This window comes from Gymnodraco acuticeps, unplaced genomic scaffold (assembly GCF_902827175.1).
Source record: "Gymnodraco acuticeps unplaced genomic scaffold, fGymAcu1.1, whole genome shotgun sequence".
Classification (NCBI taxonomy): Eukaryota; Metazoa; Chordata; class Actinopteri; order Perciformes; family Bathydraconidae; genus Gymnodraco; species Gymnodraco acuticeps.
The window spans coordinates 726,990-752,973 of NW_022991991.1; the positions used below are offsets into that span (position 1 = coordinate 726,990).

Sequence of the window (25,984 nt, forward strand, 5' to 3'; positions counted from 1 at the left end):
TCTGTGAACCGTTACACCCCTACTTCACAGACATGTTTTATATAGGTATGGCCCTACAATATATTATTCAAATATAGCATGATAGGTCCACTTTAAGGCAACAGTCAAATGTAACCTTTACTATGGTACATACTTTAATGTGGTGCCCTCATGTAATTTCGAGCCTATATGCCTACATTCAACCTGAGTAGAGTTCGAACCAACCATACAAATAGTTATTAATAATTGAAAACATCTCTGTTGGTGAGCATAGCCTCATCAATTTTGTTGGACAGTGGCAACTACAGTCAGTGTATAAAACGTCTACAAAACTGTTTTATAAGCAGTTAGCATTAGCCTTAGGATTTTGTGGAAAAAATATGCAATTGTAAAAGCGGATACATGTGTGTGTGTGTTTGTGTAGCCCGTGTGTGTCAAGAGGAGAACATGAAAAGAGGCCATTGAGTCAAATGTTATCACCATCTCCAGCTGGGCAGTAATAGCCTACATAAACATGATGACTGGGTGGGAATAGGTGTGTGTGCGGGGGTTCTGTCACGTAAAGTGTCGCTGGGTAACGAGCAGCCATATTGTTTTAGAGTCTCTCCTCATTTAGAGCCTATTTGCATTTGATTTTATTGGTTGCCGTTCCGCTTTTAGCCTCTAGAATCATATGATGTGGTATAAATCTCTTTCTAACTCATTCTATCCTATTGCATGTCATCATTCAACTCTGTAATGTCCCTCCTATTTCCAAATAAAATCCCTGACACACCAGACGGACCTGAAGAAATAGAACAAAGGCTGATTTATGAAAGCTTTGCACTTAAACACACCACAAAGACAATAGCCAGCAAACTGTTGCATGTTCATTCTTCACATGCTAGCATACCATTTCCATTCATTTCCATTTGCAAGTCTAATGTAGTCTCAATATAAGTCATAAATAAAGAAATAAGAGTTTATAGAAAACTGTCTTTAGAATGTAACTTGGGCATAATAAAGTGGCCTGTAACATTGTTACAGCGACTCACTATTAAATATCTTATTGAAAAATGTTAAGTTAAAATAGATAATATTACAAAGTCATACATGTATATAAAGGACATGTATCTTATTTGGCCATTAGACATACCCAGCACAAGAAATATATGTATTTAAAGTAGGGCTGAACGATATGGTGATAACCGCGATATGCGCATGCGCGATATTCACACCGCAGGGACGTGCGGTTTTATTCATTTAAAAAAAAAAATGCTAACGCACTTTAGCACAGAATTCAAAATAAAGATACCCTTATTACTTATTGAAACTGCACATACAATATATCCGATTAAAGCTGAGACACCACAGACTATCTCGCGACAGGGGAAGCAAACACAGACATCACAACACGTACCTTTTACGGAGCTTTTACGGGAGATTGTCTCACCGTAGCTGTCAATCTGATCAAAAGACGTGTTCAATGGCATTAAAACGAGAAAATACGCGGCTGAATCGGTTGATCCATAGGTTAATAATGTATCTGTGGCTTTGAAGCAATTGTTTATAATCCATAATTCCATTTTTATGTAAAAATCGGAGCACAAAAGTTAGCTGCTAATGGTAGCCACCAGAGTGTATGCAGCTTCCGGTTTTGTCTACGCGTCACTCTCACTCCTTATTTGGTCATGTGTGTGTGTGTGTGTGTGTGTGTGTGTGTGTGTGTGTGTGTGTGTGTGTGTGTGTGTGTGTGGCATACATGGATGTATAATGGTGGCATAGACTGCCGCATAGCCAAGACCGGAAGCAGCAGCCACTCTGGTGGCTACCATTAACAGCTAACTTTTGCTCTGCGATTTTTACATAAAAATGGAATTATGGATTATAAATGAAATAATTGTTTTATACAGAGATGTTAAAAACCTATGGATTAACCGATTCAGCCGCGTTTTTTCTCGTTTTAATGCCATTGAACACGTCTTTTGATCAGATTGACAGCTACGGTGAGACGATCTCCCTAGAAGCTCCGTAAAGGTACGTGTTGTGATGTCTGTGTTGTGATGTCTGTCGCGAGTTCGGATCACTCAGTGATGATGCTATATACCTAAATAATCTGTGGAACCTCAGCTTTAATCGGATATCTTGTATGTGCAGCTACGATAAGTAATAAGGGTACTTTTATCTTGAGTTCTGTGCCAATGTCCGTTAGCATTTTTCCCTCAGGGGTCATTTAGATGCTTCTTATGAGACTTGTGTTTTGTTTTGGTAAAAATGGTTTGTATCGTCAGTTAGCTGAGATTATTTCCGTTAATCTGGTATAACACATTAATAGGTTCTTAAATATTAAGATCCCCTGAGACACAGTGTCGTGAATAAAAAGTAAAGTACCCGCAGGGACCTTGGGGCTTAACAGGTTAAAAAAACGCAATATATACCGCAGGGGAACAAAAAACCGCAATGTCAGTTTATTTCAATATCATGCAGCCCTAATTTAAAGCATTACAAATATTCCTTCAATCAAACTTCCATCAAACTAAACACACATTAACAAGAACCGACATAATCACAATAAAAAACATTTTATAATAAGTCACAAAAACATACCAAGAAAGAACATTCTAATTGACTTCATGTGTTGCACGATGTTGTGAGCCCTATTTGGAAAGGCCTTTGGTTGAAAGGAGCAACGAGGGGAAGTTGAGGGATTCAGATCAAAGCACGGCTCCAGACTGAAACACTGGGAACTGACTGGAAGGCTTCACATTCTTCTGAAGATAGTCGCTAAGAATTAGACCAGAGGAAGAGGTTTGCACACCCTGCTTTCATCTGTCTCTCCTCTCATATCCACCCGCTGGTGTGTATGTGCACGCTACTTATCTTAATAGTGTATCATGCCAGCTGACCTTTAGCTCTGGATCCTCAATGTGTAGCTCCATCCCTTATCACTGCAAAGCATTGATCATCATGCTGTTCTTTCACCACAGCCATGCAATTGCTCCTTGACCCCCCCTCTCCTCTGGTGTCAAGACACAGACGGCTAAAGAGATAGTGTGCTGCAGGAATGAGTTAGCATTTAACCACTTTCGCTGCCCTCGTCTTGAATGGTTATAAAACGCGTTTTTGATAAGATGCCTAAAATAAGGTCTGTGGTTAACACAAGAGATGTCAAGTTTAGTTTACTTTACGACATAAGAAATGTCAGTAAATACACCACTGGTGAACCTCGGAAGCTTTATGTGTCTTAAAAACAGGGGTTGCTAACAAGTTCCATTTCATCATGCCAAACATTAGCCATATTTAGCATAGCTTAGAGGGCTGAAGGGACGTGACAATAATGTAGTTTGTTCGAAGTTCGTTTATAGCCCTAGGGTACTTTTTATTTATGGCGATTGCATTATAGCTTCAAAAATAAAAAAGTGATGGCCGGCCATATAGCTCTTAATATGTGGAGATGTTATTGTTGAACAAAATGTGTACGTTTAATACACGTGTGTCAACAACAGAGCTTATTTCTCTGCAATATTCCAAAATCGAATGTAAATGTCCCATTGCTTTGTTCAGTTTACTCAAAACTAATTGCAAATTCTCAATGTAAGGCGCTTTACTTTAGCTACGGCAAACTACCAGCCACTCCTGCTCAATGCAGATTGTTGCTTGTTTGCTTACAGTAAATGTAGTGAAAATAATTCCGACTTTTTGGAAATGTAAGATATGTGGTTTAATAATACCCAGAAAATCATTATATCATTAGAATTAATGATGACTTTTCTGAAAATGCAGCTTGTTGAATTGGAATTGAACAGTAACTGATACAAAAGGTTTGGCATAGCATACATTAATAGGGTATAGCTAAAAAAGAGCTGCATTTAAATTAAACAAACACACACACACACACACACACACACACACACACACACTTTAAACCAGCCTCACTCTAACCCCTCCACAGGGAGCCATGCATGACGGTGGCATTCACTTTGAACATAAAATTAGCCTCAGCCAACCAATTAAGCAGCTCTTAAATCTCCTTAGTGAGTGCATAGTGTGTGTGTGTGTGTGTGTGTATGTGTGTGTGTGTGTGTGTGTGTGTGTGTGTGTGTGTGTGTGTGTGTGTGTGTGTGTGTGTGTGTGTGTGTGTGTGTGAGACGGAGAGAGAACACGAGGGTGTGTGTCTGTGTGCGACAGTCAAAAAAGAGTGTGTGTTAGTGTTGAGCAAAGGTTAATAGGACCTCAAGAGGGATAAGACAAGGGCCTTGTTACCTTCTCAGAGCTGTCTCCTCCTCTTGTCACACACACACACACACACAAACACACACACACACACCCAGAGGCTCAGTGCCAAAGCCGGTGGTCTATTGTAAGCGTGTAGTTCATTACTGTCGAGGCTTACAATTTCACTAATACTCTGTAATACCTAACATTCACCTCTGAGCACACTTCCTCTCTATCTCCATCTTATATTTACTGCTCTCCCTTTTGTTCTTTTTTTCAGTTATCTACTTCTGCAGTTTTCCATACAGTTGCTCACTCTCCTTCATTAGAGTAACACAAAACATGACAGAGCACTTACTGCACACTACTGAGCCCCTGTCATATAATTGCATGTTGAGGTATTTCTACCAGATAATCATCACAGTGTAAACCTGTGATGAAAGACACTTTTTGAAGACACAAAACCATTTGGATAGGTTTATTAAAAGATCATGGTTTGGCATATGAAACCATTCTGCTCTGATTGGTTAGCTGGCCGGCTCTGTTGTGATTGGTCAACTGCTTTAAGATGTCCTGCCCCTTAGCCTATCACGTACAATGTGTTGGAGAGTTAGCCAATAGAAGCACAAGTGTTACGTAGTGATGTCACCATGTTCTGGAAGTAAACAAAGGAGTCCAATGGAGACGTTTCAGGCAGGGGGGGGGGGAGTGTGTGGGAGAGAAACTCCCTCTGGAGGGAACACAGGGATTTTAGCCTTTGCAGACCATTTACATGCACACAAACCTATAGAACACTACAGGAAAGGGAAAATCCCCAAAAAGCAGAATAGGGCCTCTTAAGAATATGTTAATTTCCCTCAACTTTTACGTTAGGGAGGATATTTGTTTTTAGACTTGGCTTCTAATTTCACAAAGGACACACACATCCAGTACCTAGTCCTGCAGTCATACATCCCGACATCCAAGTATTTTGGTCGCCCCCTAAAAATATGGATACTAATTTTTTCATTCAATTTTTATATCTGTGTAATTTGACATTTTACTTGAACTACTGATGTTTTTATAAATTAATTCTTGTAAATCTTTTTTTAATTCTTAGATGGAGCAACTGTCACTAAACACACAGTTTCCCCCAGGATAAATAAAGTATTCATAATTCTCTCCCTCTATTTCCCTGGGAATATCCTTCATCTCCTGCTCCGTTTACTTATTTCGTCTTTTCTTCCTCCCAGTCACTTTTTCTCATTCTCTCCTTTAATCTTTCTCATTTTACATCTTGGGGTGTCACCCCCTCTTTCATTGCTCATCCCTCTCCATATATCCATAAAGCTGTCTGTCTAATCAGCCTCCTGTCGTCTTTCTCTTGTTATCTCCTTCCTGTTTAATCTTTAGAATGGCAGAGGACATTTAGAATGGCGTGGTTAATATGTGAGGTGAAATACAGACTCAGCCGACACACTTGGCTGCTGCTGCTGCTGGTGTTGTGATTCTTTAGGTTTTGTTGCTCTTTTGTCAGTCATGCTATTCTGGGCTGCAGACTGACAGGCTGACAGAATAAGACTATGGCTCTCAGACTGATGTAGCCTCTGTTGCTCTGCAGAAGTGAAACAGCACGTTATGGAAGTCTCTCACAACTTTCTTCACAGACTTTATATAATTGTTGAGAGTTACACACGAGTGCTTATCAAAAGTGGACAAGAGTGGAGAGCGGATTAACTCAGCAGTGTTTCCATCCTCCTGCTTTTTAAGTCCAATTACTATGTGCATACAAATGTAAAAAAAAGTAAGGGTAAATCTGGTGAAAAAGCATGGCTGAAGTGGAAGGCTGGTCTATCAACAGAGAGAAGAGGGTATGATAGCTGTGTATATGATTTAATGTTAAAAAAGTGCCTTTTTTCATACTGCCTCCGTATGAGTCCCTGGCCGTTTCTCAATGTCGAGTAAACCTGCTGCAGAGCCACTATTTCAAGTATACTACGTCATCGAGTGGCGCCGAAGGACTGTTTGAATGCATGTTAAATGCCCAGCATTCAGTGCCACTCGATAACGTATATACTTGAAATAGTGGCTCTGCAGCAGGTTTACTCGACATTGAGATACGGCCCCTGTGTCTGAGCCCAGTCTGCTCTGATTGGTTAGCTGGCCGGCTCTGTTGTGATTGGTCAACTGCCCCTTATCAAATAATGTACAATGTGTTTCGAAACTTTGCTGACCTAACCTAAACTCCTCCCTTCTTGTGCCAGATGTAATACCTGATCTGAGTGAAATAGGCCAGGATTACAGTGTACAGTTAGTGGAAGGTGAGGGTGTACATTTACAATCCCAAGCACCAATCTGTTGACGGCTGACTGCAGTTAATTGGGACCCGAATCTGGTCTTCATAGTGATAAGACCATTTCAAACTGCACTTATGCAGCTGAAATTGTTGGTGCAGCTGTTTCATGTGGGTCCTTGCATGTTTAGAGTGTTTTAATGGACCATTATCCCACCGGATACAACAGTGGAGGACTTAAAGTATGTTCATAAAAAGACATGATTCAGAAACTCAGGGGGAGCCATCAACAAAGTCTCATCCAGCATCTGTTCTGCAGTTCTCTGCGACACTGCAGCCAATTCTCTCTCAAAGGTGTCGAGAGGGGTGAAAAAAGGATTTTGTATAGCAAATTGACACTTTTGTCACCGGCTTGACAATTGATTCTAAAAGGGGCCCTATTCTGCTTTTTGGGCTTTTTCATTTCCTGTAGTGTGTTACTGTTTGTAGGTTTTTGTGCATGTAAATGGTTAAAGACTACAATCCATTGGACTTCTTTGTTTACTTCTGTAACATAGTGACATCACTATGTAACACTTGTGCTTCTATTCTACACATGGTAAGTCCTTTTTAAGCTGTAAAGGGTATGAATACACATTGGTTTTTGTGTTAATATAACTATTTCTGAATTGCATTAAGGGATTTCCCTAAAAAAATGTATATTCCAACTACTTCAGTGAGCTATAAGAAACACAGAGGCTGACTATTTCCTATTCATTCCCCACCCTCCCTCAAATGTAATGTCAATGAAATAATTACTGTTTTTGTGCAAAGATCCTTTACAACCATCTCTATTGCCTACATTAAAAGACACAGCTTGCAGAACGTATACAACTGTCCTTTGTGTCCCTTTTTCCTATTGAATGTGCAGGAACAACATCAGATTTTTCAGTAATACATTAAACTGTATTTGAGCAGAAAGTAGTCCCACTGTGAATGTATAGTACCTATGTCTGTGCTCCCTTCCGGTGGAAAGACTTCACTGCTGCACAGCTTTCATCTAAAAATATGCCTGACAGGCTTGGTGTTATTTACACAAAAAGGCCTTTTGCTCTTTAGCGTTCCGTTTTGTCAAAGTTGATATTATTATTTATAGCGTGTTTAGCAGCAAACAGGCTCCTCGTGAAATGCTTTACAGAGAACAAAGGACAGAGACACAGATTGAATATAGTTCATCGCTCTGTCTGCGGATCTCTCAGCTGCTTTCCATGCCTTTATTCAGACATGCATTGCTGGTTAATATAGCTGCAAAAGTAATGGCTTTCAGGCATTCTAACACAAAGCTCTATTCAACTTAATATACTGGCTCTGTTCAAACAAGACTTTGATTGGGAGAGGTGTCAGATAGCAGAAGGGAATGAAAAAAAAAACATCGAGGAAGAATTCCCTGCATAGATGATGGACCATAACATCTATAATAAAAAGAAAGCCTAGGCCATAATTAAGGAACATCTATGGATCCCATAAAAACAAATTCCCATCAATTTGCTCACTTCTTAGATATATGTGATATATTAAGTGTAACACAACAGAATCATATATTGTTGTATTTTTTGAAATGCTGCATGTGAATAAAAAAGTTAGAAATGTCTCTTTCTCTTTCTTTACTTGTTTTTGTTTTGTGTATGTGTCTGTTTTTCCTTTTTATTTGCATAAGTTACAACAAGTCCTCCAACTCATACGACCAAATAGGTCGATTGTTCAAGCGATTATTACGTCCTATAATCACGTTTTAAAGTTTTAGACCTCTCGAGCTCCCGTTGATTGCCAACGCTACGGAGGGTCGTATATTCACAAATAACCCTCTCTGGAAAATCCTAAATTGTAGAATAGTTTGGCCATTAAAATGCTTTTTGATTAGATTTCTAGCTAGAAGTGTATATTGTACTTTTAGAATCCACGTCCAGTTTATATCCAGCTATATCTGCAGTATTCATCCACTAAAACACATCAGTTTATCCTTGTTAATTACACAACATTAATTGTTTTGAATTGTGTACACTGCTTTTGTGTTTTTCCCATAGGTTTTTCTCTTTCCATTCTGAGAGACACATTTATTTTTTCAGAGGTTTTAATAGGCTAAAACATCGAACTACCCATAATCCTCAGCTGTGGTTGAAGCTCGGTGATTGGATGTTTTAGCCGCAATGCACGTTGGGATATAGTGTTTATGCGATGTGAAATCCAAAAACATTTAAAATAAATAAAATAATACTTTATTCCGAGTGTTCTTGCTTTTCTCTTTGGAAGTCATCACATAACAGCATTGTAATACACGGTTCGGCTGCATTAAATATTACACATCTGCCGTAGTTCTCTATTTATAGAGCCCTGATAAGAAGACCTTTTGACAAACTGGAAGAACTGCCACCGAAACTGAATACTTGACGTGGATCATAAATATATCAGCAATTAAACAACATCTTTTCAATTTCTCTTCACACAATACGTCTCCTTGCAGCATCAATACTATTTCGGCTGACTTTTATATTTGATCCAATTAGGCTATATTTACACCATAACGGTGCACAGCTGATAGAAAAGGACTTGTAGTTTTGAAAGATATTACTGATTTTCTTTGAATTAAAGAATGTAAATACTGAGTTGAGAGAATAGTCAGGGGTTTTGGGTGATGGCAGACACATCTATGGAATCAGAATTTCAATAGCTTGCCATTAAATGACGGATATACCTTTCTGTCTGTGATGTTTTACAAATCAGATATTAATGTGTAGAACTACAATATGTGAAATAATATAGCAATATCCTGTACAATTATGTGAAAACATGAATACAACTACACATTTTCAGATGTTATACACATAAGTGTCTTACACTAATAATAGTTATTATGGCATTGTATGCTGTGTATTTGTAACATCTTCAGAAACTACCTTTCCAACTCCTCATGCAGTTGACTGTTACAGGTCTATACAGGTTCATGGTACAATGCATAAGCTTCAAATCGAGAGACTGAAACCGTATTTTTCTTTACCGTTCTGTTTTAATTTCACAATAAAGTTAATAGTAATATTATGTTTGATATTATGTGTGTAATCATTTGACAGTGAGGGGAATACTTCCGGTTTTATTATGAAAACTTCGAGACCGGAAATACTGTTTTCACCCCGTGAGGGTTGACGCCAACTTTACATGGACGCTACGGAAAGACGTAGTATAAACACGTTCTCCTCGCGAGACCTCAAATCATCTTCGTAATATCTATCAAACTGTAGATCCTACACATCCACTGGACCTGGATTCTAAAAGTACAATATACACTTCTCGCTAGAAATCTAATCAAAAAGCATTTTAATGGCCAAACTATTCCACAATTTAGGATTTTCCAGAGAGGGTTATTTGTGAATAAACGACCCTCCGGAGCGTTTGCAATGAACGGGAGCATATTGTTTCTTACACAACCACTAGAGGGGCTACACTTTAGAACGTGACTATGAGTCGTAATAAGCTGCTGAACGATCGACCTATGTGGTAGTTTTTTGTAGGAGGACAGGCTGATAAGTTAACACAATTACTGCTGATTACACATTTACAACAGAGGAAGACTTGCAGTCAATCTCTTTCTATTCTTGAGGTCATGTGACAGAAATGCTGCGATGTTACAGAAACCCAAATCGGTATTCTAATAGAAAAGGTCACTCAGGCACTTATTCAACATGAGGATGACATGTAAAATCGCAAGGGCTGAAATGAAAAAGGCTTGTTCTCTCTCTGTCTCCAGCCCCCAGCGCCCCCCCCCCCCCCCCCCTCTTAAACTTCTCCTCCTCAACAATCAACAATCTTTATTCCTCCTCCTCACCTTCACCCACTCATTCTCCCATCATTTGTCATATCTGACCTTTATTCTCTACGGCCAATCCCTCTCACTCCCTTGCTCTCCCCCCCCCCCCCCCAAACACCTCATCCTGCTTCACCACTCCCTCCCTCTTTTCCTCTCAATCTCCCCCACTTATTTATCTCCTTCCATCACCCCTCCTATCTCTCCTCTTCCTGTGAGTGACAGTTGAAGCAGCCGCTGCCATGCTCCCCAGCCTGGAAATGTTTTCTGTCTATCTGTCCGTCCGCCTGTCTGTCACTCAGTGGTGGAAAGTAACTACAGTAAGTACATTCACTCAGTGGCGGTTCTAGAACATTTTACATGGGGTGGCAAAGGGGGGAAGAGGTCATGCCAGGGTGGCATGGGAGGGCGGACAGTACGTGGTATTTTACACTGTATATAACCTATTTATTGTTAATTCATGCCCTAACACAAGTGTTCTTAATGCACAAGAGAAACAAGGTGTTCAGACAAACAATCGGGTGCCCTTTGAGTCCCCCAAGCTTACCTCAACCATTTTAAATGAAAGGAAACTACAAAATGTATTTTAAAGCAATTAATTAATGGAACAGGTTGTTTTGCATTACAAAAAATGTGTTGTCTTGGTATTAGACAGACATATTTGCATGTGCTCACTAAGCATTATTACATATTAATTTAATATTAAACAAATCAAAATGGCCAATTATTCCAAAATGTTGCTGCTAATATAATCATATGCTTGTCAACTTTAACTGATCAAAAATCAATTCTGAAAAAAGACTTGAATTATCTATGAAATTGCAATATTGTCCCTCAGTTTGTTTCAACCCCGTCACGCCATACCATTTACCCTCCTATTAAAATAATGGATCAGTCCATGTGTGATCTGCATTGAGGGAATTACATCACAAAAATGTCAGTTTCTTCTCTTACCTATATTTCAGTTTTTGTATTTTCAGATTAAGATTGACATGCTCAACATTTCAACTATGTTGTATGAATTAATAATAGTAAATAATTGTTTATTACAAAATAATGATTTCCATGTGGTGCCATATTTTAGCTAAACAAGGTATCATGGCTACTTTTTGTCAAAAACTTCTACCCTGTTAAATTTTTTCAAGTAAATTCCTACTAATTATTTATATGTTGTGCCTGAGGTGGGAAAATGTAAGTAGTCCACTACCAGATGTTATGACCAAACATATTGGTTTCATTTTTCAAAGATATAAAGATCCAAAAGGCACCCGATTCAGAGAATACTCTAATTCTGCATACTGTAAGTATTTAGTTATAATTAAGTACACAAATGACATGACCCATCTCTTCAGAGAGCTAAAGGTGACCTGTGCAGCAACACATTTCAATCAATAATTGTCAATACTAAGAGCTGCTAGATTGTGCTGCTGTAATGGAATATGTAAGGAGAATAAGAACATACCATGTGGTCCAGCTGGAGTTTCATCTGCCTCCTGATCCCTGCCTCTGGCCCTCTTTCTGATACTTCATCTTTATTCCTCACATATATTTCTTCTTCTTCACTAATGTCTTCATCTCCTCCTCTTCCTCCTGCTCTGACCCTCCTGGTCTCTTCAGTGAACTCTCTTTTCCTTTTCCTCTTTCTGTTCGTCCTGATCTCTTCTCAGATATGTATTTTTGTTGTTGTTGAATCACTCCTATAATCTGGCCTGCAAGAGTCTACTTGTGAAAAGCACGGGTACAAATGCTTGTATAACTTTACACGTTAGGGCCATGTAGCTAATAAGTAGCATCTCATCAGAAAGTATTTATCAAATGCACACAGGCAGCTGTGTTTGGATCCAGTTTTTACGGTAAAGGATGTATCCTGGTTTCATTGATCTGGCCTCATTGCTGTGATGTGTAGTTTACGTGGATTTAATAGTAGGCTACCGCATAGTTTAGCAAAGTGATCGATCTCCCAGCTAACGCTGTCTGCGTAGTATTTTGTAACGTAACGCCCCAAACAGCACCCATCTGTTAAACGCTATCGATTCAAACGGCAGCGTTTTATTAATATTTAGTTTCAAGCTCTCGTCCTTAGTAAAAACAAAACTAGTGGAAAGGGAAATGCTCCCAGGGGAAGCTGTCCCAGCGCCCTCGCTCCCTCTCTGCAGCTCTGTGAGCCGCGGTCTGTGTGAACGCCGCTCCGCAGTTTAATGTAGGGCCGTAGCTGCGTTTTTAACGGGCCTAAAATGATATTTAAAATGATTCACTTTTAACTAATGTAATGCTTGTTTCGTTGCTTGAGAAGCTTGTGGAAATAGTGCAGGTTTGTTTTAGTACAGTTTTAGGGAAACAAAAATTAGGGGGCAGCTGGGGGGGCAAGGCTCTACAGTGGGGGGGCAGCTACCCCCCCTTGCCGCCCCATAGATCCGCCCCTGCATTCACTCAAGTACTGTACTTAAGAACACATTTCACGTACTTGTACTTAGTATTTTCATTTTATACTACTTTATACTTCTACTCTACTACATTTTGAAAGAAAATTCTGTCCTTTTCTCTCCAGTATATTTAGTTTGCAGATGTATTTACCAGTTACTTTATTCAGATATGGACACACAATACTTGGAAACACTTTTAAAATATGGTTATTGTGTATAGATTAAATCATTCAATATTACATTTAAGTATTTAAAAAAATTGTGAGTTTACAGAACATTATTTGGCTTCAATTAATGTGTTGAAAAATATTTCAAATGTGCCGCTTCTTCTTTACTTTAAAATATTCAAAATATTGAAATATTTCTTTCCTTTTTTCTCAAATTGTTTTACTCCGAATACTTTATAAATTCCTAATTGTACTTAAATACTTACACTTAAGTAACATTCTCAAGGCAGTACAGTATCGTTACAGTGTGGTAATAATACCTTTACTAAAGTAAAGGATCTGAATCATTTTTCTACCACTGCTGACACTTAGCAGGAAGCGTTTCCTGTTGCTGGCAATTATCTGTTAATCAGTATTCAATCACCGCTTTCACACATACTGTACACTCACACTAAAGGCACATGAGCACATACACAATAAGTGTTGTCCAGTTCATGCACTGCTAAACAGTCATTTTGAGTGACTGACAGATTGATGAAATAATGAAATTACATGTGTTTGGATTGACGGGCAGATGGAGAGGGGAACTTGTTGAAGAGAGTGAAATGGTGGCATGAATAGGTGGGTGGATGTTAAGAGAGAATAATCAGAATTAGCGATCAGAAGGCCGCCTGATGGATAAAGTGTTTTAAAAAATCACACACGTCAACAAGGGATAAAGAGAGATTTTAAAAAGAGCGAACTTTAAAGAAAAGGCAATCAGAAGCGAGATTACGTTGTGTACACTTGGCAGTGTTTTTGTCAAGTGAGTGCATTTCTGTGTGTGTGTGTGTGTGTGTGTGTGTGTGTGTGTGTGTGTGTGTGTGTGTGTGTGTGTGTGTGTGTGCGTGTGTGTGTATACAGATGAGAGTCAAGTCAATAAGCAACTAGAAGGAGATTTGACTCCATCAAGGGAAGATGTGGGTTTCCTCGCGTGTTTTCCTCGCGTGTTTTCCTCGCGTGTTTTCCTCGTGTGTGTGTGTGTGTGTGTGTGTGTGTGTGTGTGTGTGTGTGTGTGTGTGTGTGTGTGTGTGTGTGTGTGTGTGTGTGTGTGTGTGTGTGTGTGTGTGTGTGTGTGTGTAGGCTTCCACATATATTTTTCTCTCTGTGTGTATGAGAGTAAAAAAACTGAGAGGCGAGATTCTACTGCCAGGCAAATATTATGATGTTTGCTCTTCGTCTTCTATGTCTTCATCTTGGTTCCCTCCAAACCTTACTTTCATAATTAATTCCTTCCCTCCCAACTTTATATTCCCTTTTAATTGCTTTTCTTCTGTCTCTCTTTCTGTAGTGCTCTGCAATTGTCAACTCATGGCAACACCACTTTTATGATTGATGACACCAGAAGTAAAAATCTATCTCTGTTTCTTATCCTATATTTAATAGAACTGCTCGGGTCTTGATAGATTGAGTGGGGAAGTTCATGAGATCTTTCTCGAGGGTTATCAAGAATAACTTTTATCCAATGACCTTTTCCCTCTCTGTCTGTGTCTGTGTATTCTCTTGTTCCGATTAACCCAGCCAAATCTGTTTTCTTGTTTTGTATCTATATCTACGCCGGGAACCAGAGTCGAGGCTGATCCTCTTGCTGTAGTCCTGTGTCTTGGATCCTCTATCCTGAGTTCTGGATTAAGTCGTGGACTTCGGGTCGTGGCTGAACCTGTCTCTGCGGTCCTGCCTGGGTCTCGTCATGCTGCTTCCCTGATGGCTTCCACAGGATTGTAGCTGACATCCTCGTGGATTCATCTTCTTATTACAGACACATGCATTTCCTAACATTCGGTCTATATGCTGTAAAATGTATTATCTCTTTGATTTACACACATGTCGTTTTTCTCATACTGATATTCTGAACAATCTGTGCTGTTGTATTTGCTGTAAAGTGTCTCTACTGTAGGCTATTTTTATTTTATGTACAGCACTTTGGCTCGACCAAAAATCGTTTATAAATGTGCTATACAAATAAAACTTGATTTGATTTGATTTGATAAAAAGCTAAAACTAGCATGTCACCACCGCTAAGCTAAAGCTGCGCTAATGTCCGGCGTGATGACATTCTGGAGTTCATTTAGTCACTCGTAAGCAACTGCAGTTCTTATGACACATAGAAGCTTTGGATATTCACAAGTGGGGCATTTACTGGCGTATTGTATGTGGTGAAACAAAACTTAAAAATCTCTTCAGTTTCTCTGGCCCACAGACCTCTTTTCAGGCATCTTACCAAAAACACATTCAAAAAACCATTGGCTTCAAACCGAGGGAACTGGAAGTGGTCAAATGCTAACTCATTTCCTGGTTGTAGGACTAATTTCTCTGCCACTCTATAGAGGCTTGAAGGAAAGCCGGGGGCTCACTCAATGCACTACGTTTTCTAATCTAACTTATTGTCTTTATTGCTCTATAGGACTTTTAATGTTAATGTCCTTTCATTTCCACTGTGCAGTTAAGAATACTGAAATAGACAAAGATCTGAATTGTAATAAACTCCAATTACCCTTAAATGGATTACAATGGCCCATCTATTCTGTTAGAGATTCATTTGAAATGGTTGAGCTTTAGACTAGTCGAGAGTGCCTACATCTGTGATTCTCCTGGGTAAGACTTCCCACACAGTCTTACATAAATCAAATGTAGCCACAGTGAGAATAAAGTGAATGATGCTCAGATATCATCTAATATCTTCTCATTCCCTTCTCTTTCAGCTTAACTCCATAAATCTGTGTATTGCCTTCCTCTATCTACCCACACGTATTTGTCTCATTTCCTTCTGTATTTCTCCATCTACCATCCATCCATCCTCTCAATCACCCCCACCCCAACCTCTCATCTTCCTCCCCCTTTCTCTCCTCCCAAGCTTGTTGATTCAGCCGACTAAGCAGCCTCTCAGTCTCACTCGCCTAACATCTTCTATTAAATATGGATTAATTACTTCCAAACCTTGTAAAGCTTCGTTAAGACCTCTTGCATTAATCAGCAGTTATTTTAATTAGAGGAAGGGAAGTTTTTGATGTGCCATGCCGTGTATGTTTTACACCTCCGACATGCTAATCAGCTCAATCACCACTAGATTGGTCTCAGAGTTTGCATTGCAATTTGAGAATGTTATTTAACCTTTATCCAACCAGAGAAGGTTGACTGAGCATGTGCCCTCTTATTCAGCACCTTGCCAAATTACTCAAATTGGAGTTCTTAAAAAGGACTCCGGGAAGGATTATTGACTCCACATCAGCAGCCCACCTTAAAACTCCCTATTGGCTCCGACTCTGAACCTTCAAGCTTCTATTCACATGCATTCGTCTAATTTAAAGCTAACTTTTTCCCCACAATTGTGTCTAAGTTCTTAAAATATGACCCGTCCTCTCCATTCTCAGGGGGCAGTGAGAAAAAGTCCTACCAAGAAGATAAGTGCTTTATTCGTTTAACAAATGACCAAAAAGGACACAAGTTTTAGCTCTATAATTGAAAGAGCCCTTCAGCAGTTCTATACATATGAATAGTTCCTGAAGAAGTAGTTTGATTTTGTTATAGGGCCAAAATCAACAAAGATAGGAGGACAGGGGCAATGAATGGGTCAACAAACATTATTATAACCATGGAAATGAAGGTGTGGTTACTCTCGTAAAGCAGTATTGAGCACAATGCAAGATCATTAACCCTAACCAAGTTGTTTTGGTCCCCAAATTAAACTTCAACCATAGAGAAATAAGCAGCAATGAGAAAAAAAATAGTTTTCAATACTAAAGTGTCGGATCAGAAAAGTGTGGTCTTGGAAGGCATGGTTCAACACGGATATTTGTTAAAGGGTCCCTTCATGCAAATGCTCAGGTTCATATTTGTGATGTTGTGCTTCCTCTGTGCATGTATACATGCTTTTATGTTGAAAAAGGAAGATTCGAGGAAGAACCTCTAGGGTTTTTGGAAAATAACTTACAAGCAGTTCTTCTGTGACAACTACATTTTGACAGATTTTAAGACAGACCTCAAATACTCAAACCTCCTGATTAAATTATATTACAATTACCAACATTTCAATTCAACCTTTTTGATAGAACATATCTAGCCCTTTTCAACCATCAAAACCCCTCTCGTGCAACTTCTGAGAGAAAGTGATCCAAATGTGTTCATGTTTATTCCATATGATGTTAGTGCATTAAAACATGTGAGATGAACATCTGCACCCTCCCGCCTCGAGGCTGAAGTTAGCACAGGATAAAAACAGAAACATTTTCCACTTCATGTATGCCTGCTAGCATTCCACTGCTGAAGTCTTTCTGGGATGCCATTGTGCCTGATGCAGTGTGACTGCTGTATAATGTATGGGCTGCTTTAACATTCTCCCTGTCTCATTTATGTAATGAACAAATGAACTGTAATGAATGGTTTAACCTGTTATAATGAAGGCATCAGACTGTGTCCACCAGGCATATTTATTATTAAGGCTGTGCCAAGCAGATAGTCAAGTTTCTGCTGCTGATATGTACTGTTCATTAAAGCTGGAAACACGTGTCTTTAATAGAGAGGATCAAAGTCTGCTGTTTTGTTGGTCTCTGCTGAAAAAAGGAAATCTGAACCAACACTTTAATTAAAAAAGTGAAAGCCGTATTTTTTATTTGATTAGAGTTTATCGTCTGTATTCTGGGTTTGTTTTTTTGATAAATAGCACAAGTCGTCACCAAATATCCTTAGAGTATTTAACGAGAAATGATCTGTAATGGATTAACGCTTATGCTTCTTTAATGCCAACAGATGTACATGTGTTTGCACTGGGTTGTGTGTAAGCTGTGGCTCTAATGCACCAAGATGATTTGCCCTCAGGGCCACTAAACATCATTTTGTCTTGCCTTTTGATTAGCGTTTCAAAGCTGTGTTACTGTCTGCTGCCCAACGTCGCTCATTCTGTGTTTAACTGTCACATATTCCCGCAGCAGATATTGTTACTCTGACATTATACTCCATCACTGGAGAACTGTGTGTTGTTTGCCTCCTGTAGGGAAATAACTGTGTTGCTTTCAGGCAATAACTGAAATAACTGACCCATAGCTTTTAGATAAATAGACTTCCAATCGGTCCAAAGTACAAAGGGATAAATATAGTTTGTTGTGTTTGAGTTAGAACTGTAAACTTTGTAATGTTTTTTTTCTTTCTCTTTGGCAAGCAAACGCCATTTGTCTTCTGAACTTATCAAGCAATTATTTTGAAATCTATTTTAAATTAACTTATCTGGGTTGAGAGGCCATTCACATTATACTCTTTTCAATTAGAGAACTGTCATATCATCATTTAAAACAACATCTCTGACCAAAACAAGTTTAATTCATTCAACTTGCAAAGCAAATGTGGGTGTCAGGATACGTGAGGCGATAGAGGGGAACCACATCAACTTTGCCGAAACGCTTGCATTTTAGTTTTGATCATGTTTATCATTAACATATATCTGCAAAGTAACTACGAATGTAGTTGAGTAAAAGTAAGATATTTACCTCTGACATGTAGTGGAGCAGAAATACAAAGTAGCATACCATAGAAATATTAATGTAACTCAAAAGTGTACTTAAGTACAGTACTTGAATACATGTACTTAGTTAACACCACTTCCTATCTTATCTATTCCAGGTTTCCAAAACCATCTTGGTTTTGCAAATCGAAGCTTACCATTTAGACGCAACAACTCCAAGCTGTTTGACCACATGATTAGCACTTCTGGTCGGTGGGGCCTTTTGACAACTTGCCCGCTAAGAGACAACAAAATTAACTTGGAGGGCCAATTTGGCTAGATGGTGCTAGCATGTTCAGACCGTTAATTTGATCCTGGCTAGCTCGCAAAAAGGTGGCTTGCCAACTACTTGTTGTCAGCAGAAAGTATTACAAATAATGATTACAAAAAAATGCTAAAAATAAATTATAAAATATATTTTAAGATCATGTTTAATCATCGGATTCGTCAGTACATTGCTGTTTTAGTCTGTGTTCTTCTAATTAGTGTCTACAGTGTGTGCCTATTGAGCTGTTTAGAGCCATGTGGGACAAAACCCGATCATGCCCCTCCCTCTCACTGTCTAAGTGAACGGTGACTGTAAAAACTACACTGCGCATACTCAGAATATTTTCCTATTTAATGTGTGTGGCAAAAAAATAATGACCATAGGGGCATAGAGCTGCCATCCCCACCATACGTTATCTCACATAATTCAGAGCTGATTGGCTGTAAGTACGTGTGCCGCGAAAAGTGTGGTGTGTGAAGAGGAGACGAGAGAGCTGCAGTGACACATCCTAAAACACGGAAGTAAGCTGCGCATGGCTTCCCTCGACAAAAAAGCAATCAGATTTCTCCATAGGATTTTAGAAAATAGCTCAAAATAAGATCTGTGGGAAACAAACCTGTTAGATAAATGCACGTTTTGTTCAGCCGGATAATATCCACATGTCTACCTACTTTTATAATTTTCGAATCATAAATCTATCAATTAGATTTATGATTTGAAAATTACAAGAACATAAGGAGGACTTTTACAAAAAAGTAATAGAGATTTTTGTCCAGAAGGATAGGCAAATGGACTTAATCTTCAAGTCAAGGTAAGACTGCAATTTTATTGAAAATGGGATCTTACTAAGAGAGAACAATTCAATATTTAAATGATAAAATTACATTTTTTGGGTATCCTTTTGTTGAACTGTCTGTTTAAAATTAATTGAAGCATCAGACAAAAAAAGCTTTTGAAAATAATATTATATTTTGATTTAGGTTAAATATAATATTTGTAAACCTGAAGAGTCAGTGCCAGTGCCTCACCAGCCATGAACCTCACTGCAGAAGCTTATAGACATCTAAGTTTTTTGTGCCCCACCACTTTTGTACATATAAAAACGCCACTGCATATCATTGACTGCGGAAAGTTGCCGCTCTCTTTTTTCCAGCGCTGGTACGCACTTTAGCATTCATTCAATGCAGGACACACACACACAAACACACACACACACACACACACACACACACACACACACACACACACACACACACACACACACACACACACACACACACACACACACACACACACACACACACACACACACACACACACACACACACACACACACACACACACACACACACACACACACACACCACACACACACACACACACACACACACACACACACACACACACACACACACAGGACGCCCCGGCACTCAGCATGCCCTGCTATTAGGCTGTCAGTTAGTCAGGCCAATAGAATAAGTGCCCTGGATTAGGCCGACACACACACAGGGAGGGACGATGGACAGCATACTAAACAGAGCGGGGCATGAGGTGACAGACATCCTGTCATAAAGCTCTCCCTCACTCGAACGCACACACACACACACACACACACACACACACACACACACACACACACACACACACACACACACACACACACACACACACACACACACACACACACACACACAAACACACACACACACACACACACACACACACACCCACACAGAGTAGAGGAAATAATTATAGCCACTCAGACAGTCGATAACAGCGAGACATAATCAACTTAGTGTCCATTTTTTTCTCCTCATGACCTCCCGTCATCCGTCGTCTTTGTCATTTCCTCCAACATCTCGTCCTTTGCTCTCCCTTTCGCTTTTCTGACTTCCTCCTCCTCCCTCCTCGGCTGGCAGGAGTGATGAACGAGGCAACAGCTACGGGACTCTGTCCTTTACCACAGTCTCGTCCTTTCACCTCCTCTCGCCTTCAAGCCTTCACTCCTTCCTTCTCCTTAATCTTTTCTCCTCTCAGCGTTTCTCCTTCTTGTTTTAGGCTTTCCTTTATCCTTGTGTCCCATCTCTTTCTTCTCAAGGCCTTTCTTTTGGGCACTTATTCCCTCCATTCCTGGCTCTCTTCCTATGTCCTTTCTTCTTGCTTATGGGACCATTTATTTGCCTGTTCTCTGAAATCAATTTCTCTTTTCTTTACTCATGCTACTTTTGCTTTACATATGCTCTTTCCATTCTGTCCTCATCTCCTTTGCTCGATCTCTCCCTATCCCCTTCCAGCTCCCTGCACATATCCTCTGTTCTCCTCTTTTTTCTGCTCTCAAGTCCTTTTTGTGTCACCTGACTCTGGTTTCCTCTCACTTTTCCTCCGTGTGTTTCCTCTCTCACATCAGACTCCCGTTTTCCTTTCCTTCCTCATTGGCTGTTTTCCTCTTTTCTCTGCAAAGAATAGTGTATTCCTCACTTCAACGTTACTTCCCCAACCTTCCACTCTCCTCTGCTGGTATGATATACCCTCTCCCTCTGTGTCATATGAAGCACACACACACCCCACATAATCACATAAAGGGCTCCATAATGGGGAATTGAAGGCTGTTGATTCGATCAAAGCCAAAGACTCCTCCTTGTCTCTCCAACATGTCATCGCACTGGGCAAACGTGTCAAGGAGAGACGGAGAGAAAGTCAAACATGGTCACTATCTTCCTTTTTGTACTCTTTCTCCCATCTGTCCTCACAGCCAAATAAATCTGATTAAGTGGAATATAAATTGTAAATTGGTTTCCCTGAAAGCACACACCTCAGTGCCCTAGTCGTCACCTCCAGATGCGACCGGATGTTCAACAATTAGCGGTCGCTGAAGCTCGAAGGCGATCAGTAGCACAGCTGCACCCAACACACACACACACACACACACACACACACACACACACACACACACACACACACACACACACACACACACACACACACACACACACACACACACACACACTCACTCTCAGGATGAAAAAGACAGCCTTGGGTAACACATGCCTTTGCTTTTCTGAATATAAAGAATGGAGCTTTTTTTAAAGGGAATGTTCACTCAAATAAAAAAACAAGTCCCCCAACCAACAAGGAAATTCAAATACTTTGTCAACGCTTTTCCTTAAGGACCCAAATTATAATTTGTACAATAATCACTTCTATGGTTAAAGCAATCACTTGTTTGATTGACACCTTTATTGTTATTGCAAAGAGCATGGCAGGCTGTTCTTCATGTGAGGCTTGGGGAGTAACAGATGACATAATGGAATCAGAAAACAAAGAAAAGGTAACCGTATTTCCATCAAACAGTCCTAAAATCAGATTGCTGTTATAGTTCATAACATTGGGGATTATTAGCGGGATCAGATGTTGTCTCTTTTCTGTAAGCTGTTCTGCTTTAAGTGTGAATCTTGACGCATACTGCCTGAATCTGCTTTTCACTTTCTTTGCTTCATTTGATCTTTTTTTAAACCAATATGTTCATAAAATAGTGTGTGTGAGTTTAACTGTGTGTATTAACCTAAAGTCTTTTTTCTGTCAGCTTAGAGATTTCATTTCTGCTTTTTTAAACTGCAGTGTGGCCTCATGTGTTTCATTGTGGGTCGGCTACTGCCTGAATATGCTGAATAAAAGGCAGGTTTTCCTATAAAACATAAAATAAACTGTGTCAAGAAATAATAAATAAAGTTACTGATCATTGCATGCATGATTTGTTATCATTGTATAATGAAAGATATTGGTGCTTTTTGTTAGCTTAGTAAGGTAAACTTTCTTTGTGTAAGGATGTTTTAGAAATGTTCTTACAAATATATATGTTTTAAAAAGGTAATAGGGCCCAAATCAGGCATTTCAAGAAGTGATGGGGACATGTCTGCAGCGTTCAGCGTAAACGACACCAATGACTGTACACAAGTCATATTCTCATCCAACTCAATTTCACGGTTAAATAAAATACACATGTTGGTGGAAGATGGGACATACATTAATTATAAAAGTAATGAAACTATCCGCCTCTGCTGGTATCTGGCCACACAGATGCAGCTTTACATCGTGCTCTGATAATTGAGCTGTTTGGCAGTAAAGCACACAGAGAGGGTGTTTGAGAGGGAGATTACAACTTCTATGTCCGTCAGGCTGACAGACAGGCAGGGGGAGAGGATCTTCTTCATGACGGGCTTTCACTCTATTATCATTTAACTGCTTCACATACATTTTCTAAAAACAAAACCGAGCAGCTGGAATTGGAATAAGAAGAAAGACTATTTAAAAAAAATCACTCCGTCCGCTATGTCTGTGTGTGGACACATCTGGTGGGACAATATCGCCCCCTAACGGCGCAGGAGCGAGCAAGGAATCATCCCTCTGATCTTTTCTCGGTTTCTCTCAAACAGACACAGGAAAACATTCCCAATTTAATAAACGTGCAAATATTGACACTGTGATTGTCTAAACATCGCTGCACACATGACAACACAACTCCAAGACTGACTTATATACCACTCTAAAGTGGCAATAATTGTTATTTCTACTTAAACTGACAATAACCTCATGAATTGTATCCTCAACAAATGAGGACGCAATGTAATATGTAGTATTAAACTGCAGAGAAGATTGCCTCTATTTCAATTCATGATGGTTTTAAAGAGTTAAAGAGTTTTCTCTCCTGCACTTCTGTTTATATGAATGAATATGCATTGTTAAACAGACAAATAATGTGTTGTAAGGCTTGATTTCGATCTCCACTCGCACATATTTGGCAAAAATGAACACTTGCTATTTCAGAATTAAGCGCTTTGCATAGCGGATTCCTCCGCTGAACCATTACGCACGGATAGAAGGACGGCTGCTCCGCCGCGCTGCAGCCGGGAGCCGGAGAGAGACAGAGAGAGAGACAGAGAGGCAGGACTCAGTGTTTGGAGCCAGTCTTCCCTTCAAAGTAGCCTCTTTTTGCAGCCTTACAAGTCATGAATACCAAGCAGAAGGTGCCGAGAGCGCGCAGACACAGCCTACTGCTGCAAGTGGGAACATCTCTGATTTAACTGAGGGAGATCTGGTGCTTTACGGAGTTATAGCACAGGACACACCGACATACTGTTTTAATTATCGGATCATGCAAACGTCAAGTTACAATACACACAAAGTGCCTTTATTCAGGTTTTACACTATTTGTGTGGCAGTCATTATATGTTCCAACTTATAAATAAGCGATTTCATCATCGCCTCAATGTGTTTTTGTTAAGGGATTGATGTGTTGGAGAAAACTTGAAATGAGAGCAGCTGCACAATCATATCAACCACTGATTTGATCCAAGCCTGGGAGAACTCTGCCAAACCCGCGAACTCTCCAAACATCTCCGGCGCGTAACAAGTGCCAGAGGAGAGCCGGCTCCTGACTGCCGAGCAGCGATGTTTCTGCGGACTGTGTGAAGCTTCAACTCCGGGAAATAACACTGAGCGGCTCGGATATATCATTCAGCATTGTGCGTAATTGCTTTTTTGAAATGCGGAGTGTGAATTATATCTCAGATCAGTTGTAGAAATTGGATTAAAAACCAATAGATTCAGGGGGGAACTTACTTCTAGGAGTTGTACGGTACAATGATCCTTGTGCATGTGCACTGTAGCACGCGACAAAATAATACTTTGATCGGAACAAGGAAAAAGAAAAAAGAGGGACTGTTCAGACTGTTTGCAGCGTTGAGCTCACGGAGCCAAAACGCACCGAACCGCTTCTAAACACAGCAAGTTCACAGCGAAATGTAACCTACATAAAAACCACCCAAGTTACGAATTAACCCTCAACAGCAAACAGTCCACGCGCACCGGACGCTTCATGGAGCAAAAACCTCGTGAAGTGCCAAAACGTCACCCCTGCGCAAACATCAGCTCTGAGCCAGACTGACCTATAATGGTGTAAACTGTCACCATAAGTCAAACAGTCACTATTATCAGACACCCGCCATAAATAATTTTTGTTTCCACAAACAACTGATTGATGGCATTGTATGCGCGCACAAACAGATATAGATCCTCCGTGACAGAAAAGGTTCTAAAAACGGACATGTTTTACCATCACAATAACAAACAATACGCAGCTGCATGAGGCTCAAGCAGAAACGCACAAAATAAACTTGCATGCCAACTTTACATTCCCACATGCGACACCGTGGCATTCATGCACCGATTCAGACTCGAAAATAAATCATACAAGCGCACCAAAACTGGAAGATATGATTTAAATATCCACAAATGAAACAAACAAATGTATTTACCTGGAAAGAATTGTCCAGCAGTAAATCCCAAAAGTCCAAAGTAGAGGAAAGCTGCAGGCAAAACGAGAGAATAACTCCGTTTATTCATTTCTTCTTCTTCTTCTTTTTCTTCTTCTTCTTTTTCTTGTTTGGCTCAGTCGTGCAGGTTATTTTACATACTCCCGTCTGGTCCTTAAACCGGGTTTCCTTAGTTCGGGACGGCTGGGAGAATAAGAGTGAGAACAGAAATAAAATCCTTGCATTGGTGGATCAGAAGAGACAGAAAGACACAAGTAGAAGCAAAGAGGGAAGTTGGAGCTCTCCTTTCCTCTCCTCTCCTCCCGGGTCCGACAGCGAGTCTGTGTGTGCGTCAGTGCGCGCGTGTGTACCAGAGAGTGTGTGACAGGGGTACGGTGTGTGTGTGCGCGCTCAGACGGTCTCTGACAGACTGACGTTGAGTTGGAGAGGAATGCAGTGCGCACCACGCCGGGTGCCAGACACCCGCGTAAAGACTGGTGCGCTACCACGAGTAGAGCTTCCGCTTTTGAGTTTCAGAATAATATGAAATAACAGCAGAAAGTGTGATGAATTTCGCGAATGAATATGGTCAGGGAAAATATGTACTGCTTCTAAAACTGGACAACTGAAGGGTATTTATTGCACTCAAAATCAACAGTTTCGTGGTTTTAAAATGTGACACATGATTATTCAATATCCAAATTAAATCAACTTAATAACTAAAACTAAAAAATAACTCATAATTAGAGAATGTATTAAATACAAATAAAACATGTTCTTGTATTTGTATGTTTAACAGAAAACAAAGTGCCTACAAAAAAGCTTCACAATATAGGAGTTTTCCATAGAAGTACATTTTGAAAAGACCAAAATCTAAACTATTGAGGTAATCGGTATTTGCAGCATTGTTGGACAGAGCATTACCTATTATATTGTTACATTATTTATTTAGCAAATTCCACACATGTTCATGCATACAGTTTGCTGCTCTTTCTTAAT

The 25,984-nt window shown here is 39.8% G+C and overlaps 1 protein-coding gene across 19 annotated transcripts in view; it reads right to left on the reverse strand.

Moving 5' to 3' along the window:
- The window catches only part of ptprt (protein tyrosine phosphatase receptor type T), a 397,778-nt gene extending 372,325 nt beyond the window's left edge, over positions 1 to 25,453 (reverse strand). For 10 of the 19 annotated variants that reach the window (XM_034201120.1, XM_034201118.1, XM_034201117.1 and 7 more), the window contains exon 1: positions 24,989 to 25,452. In XM_034201120.1, the coding sequence (XP_034057011.1) occupies positions 24,989 to 25,076 (88 nt within the window). In that variant the 5' untranslated portion in view covers positions 25,077 to 25,452. Of the gene's footprint in view, positions 1 to 24,988 lie in introns of all 19 variants that reach the window. The other 9 variants (XM_034201119.1, XM_034201110.1, XM_034201115.1 and 6 more) reach the window with 2 other exon arrangements.
- Between the last annotated feature and the right edge of the window lie 531 nt (positions 25,454 to 25,984).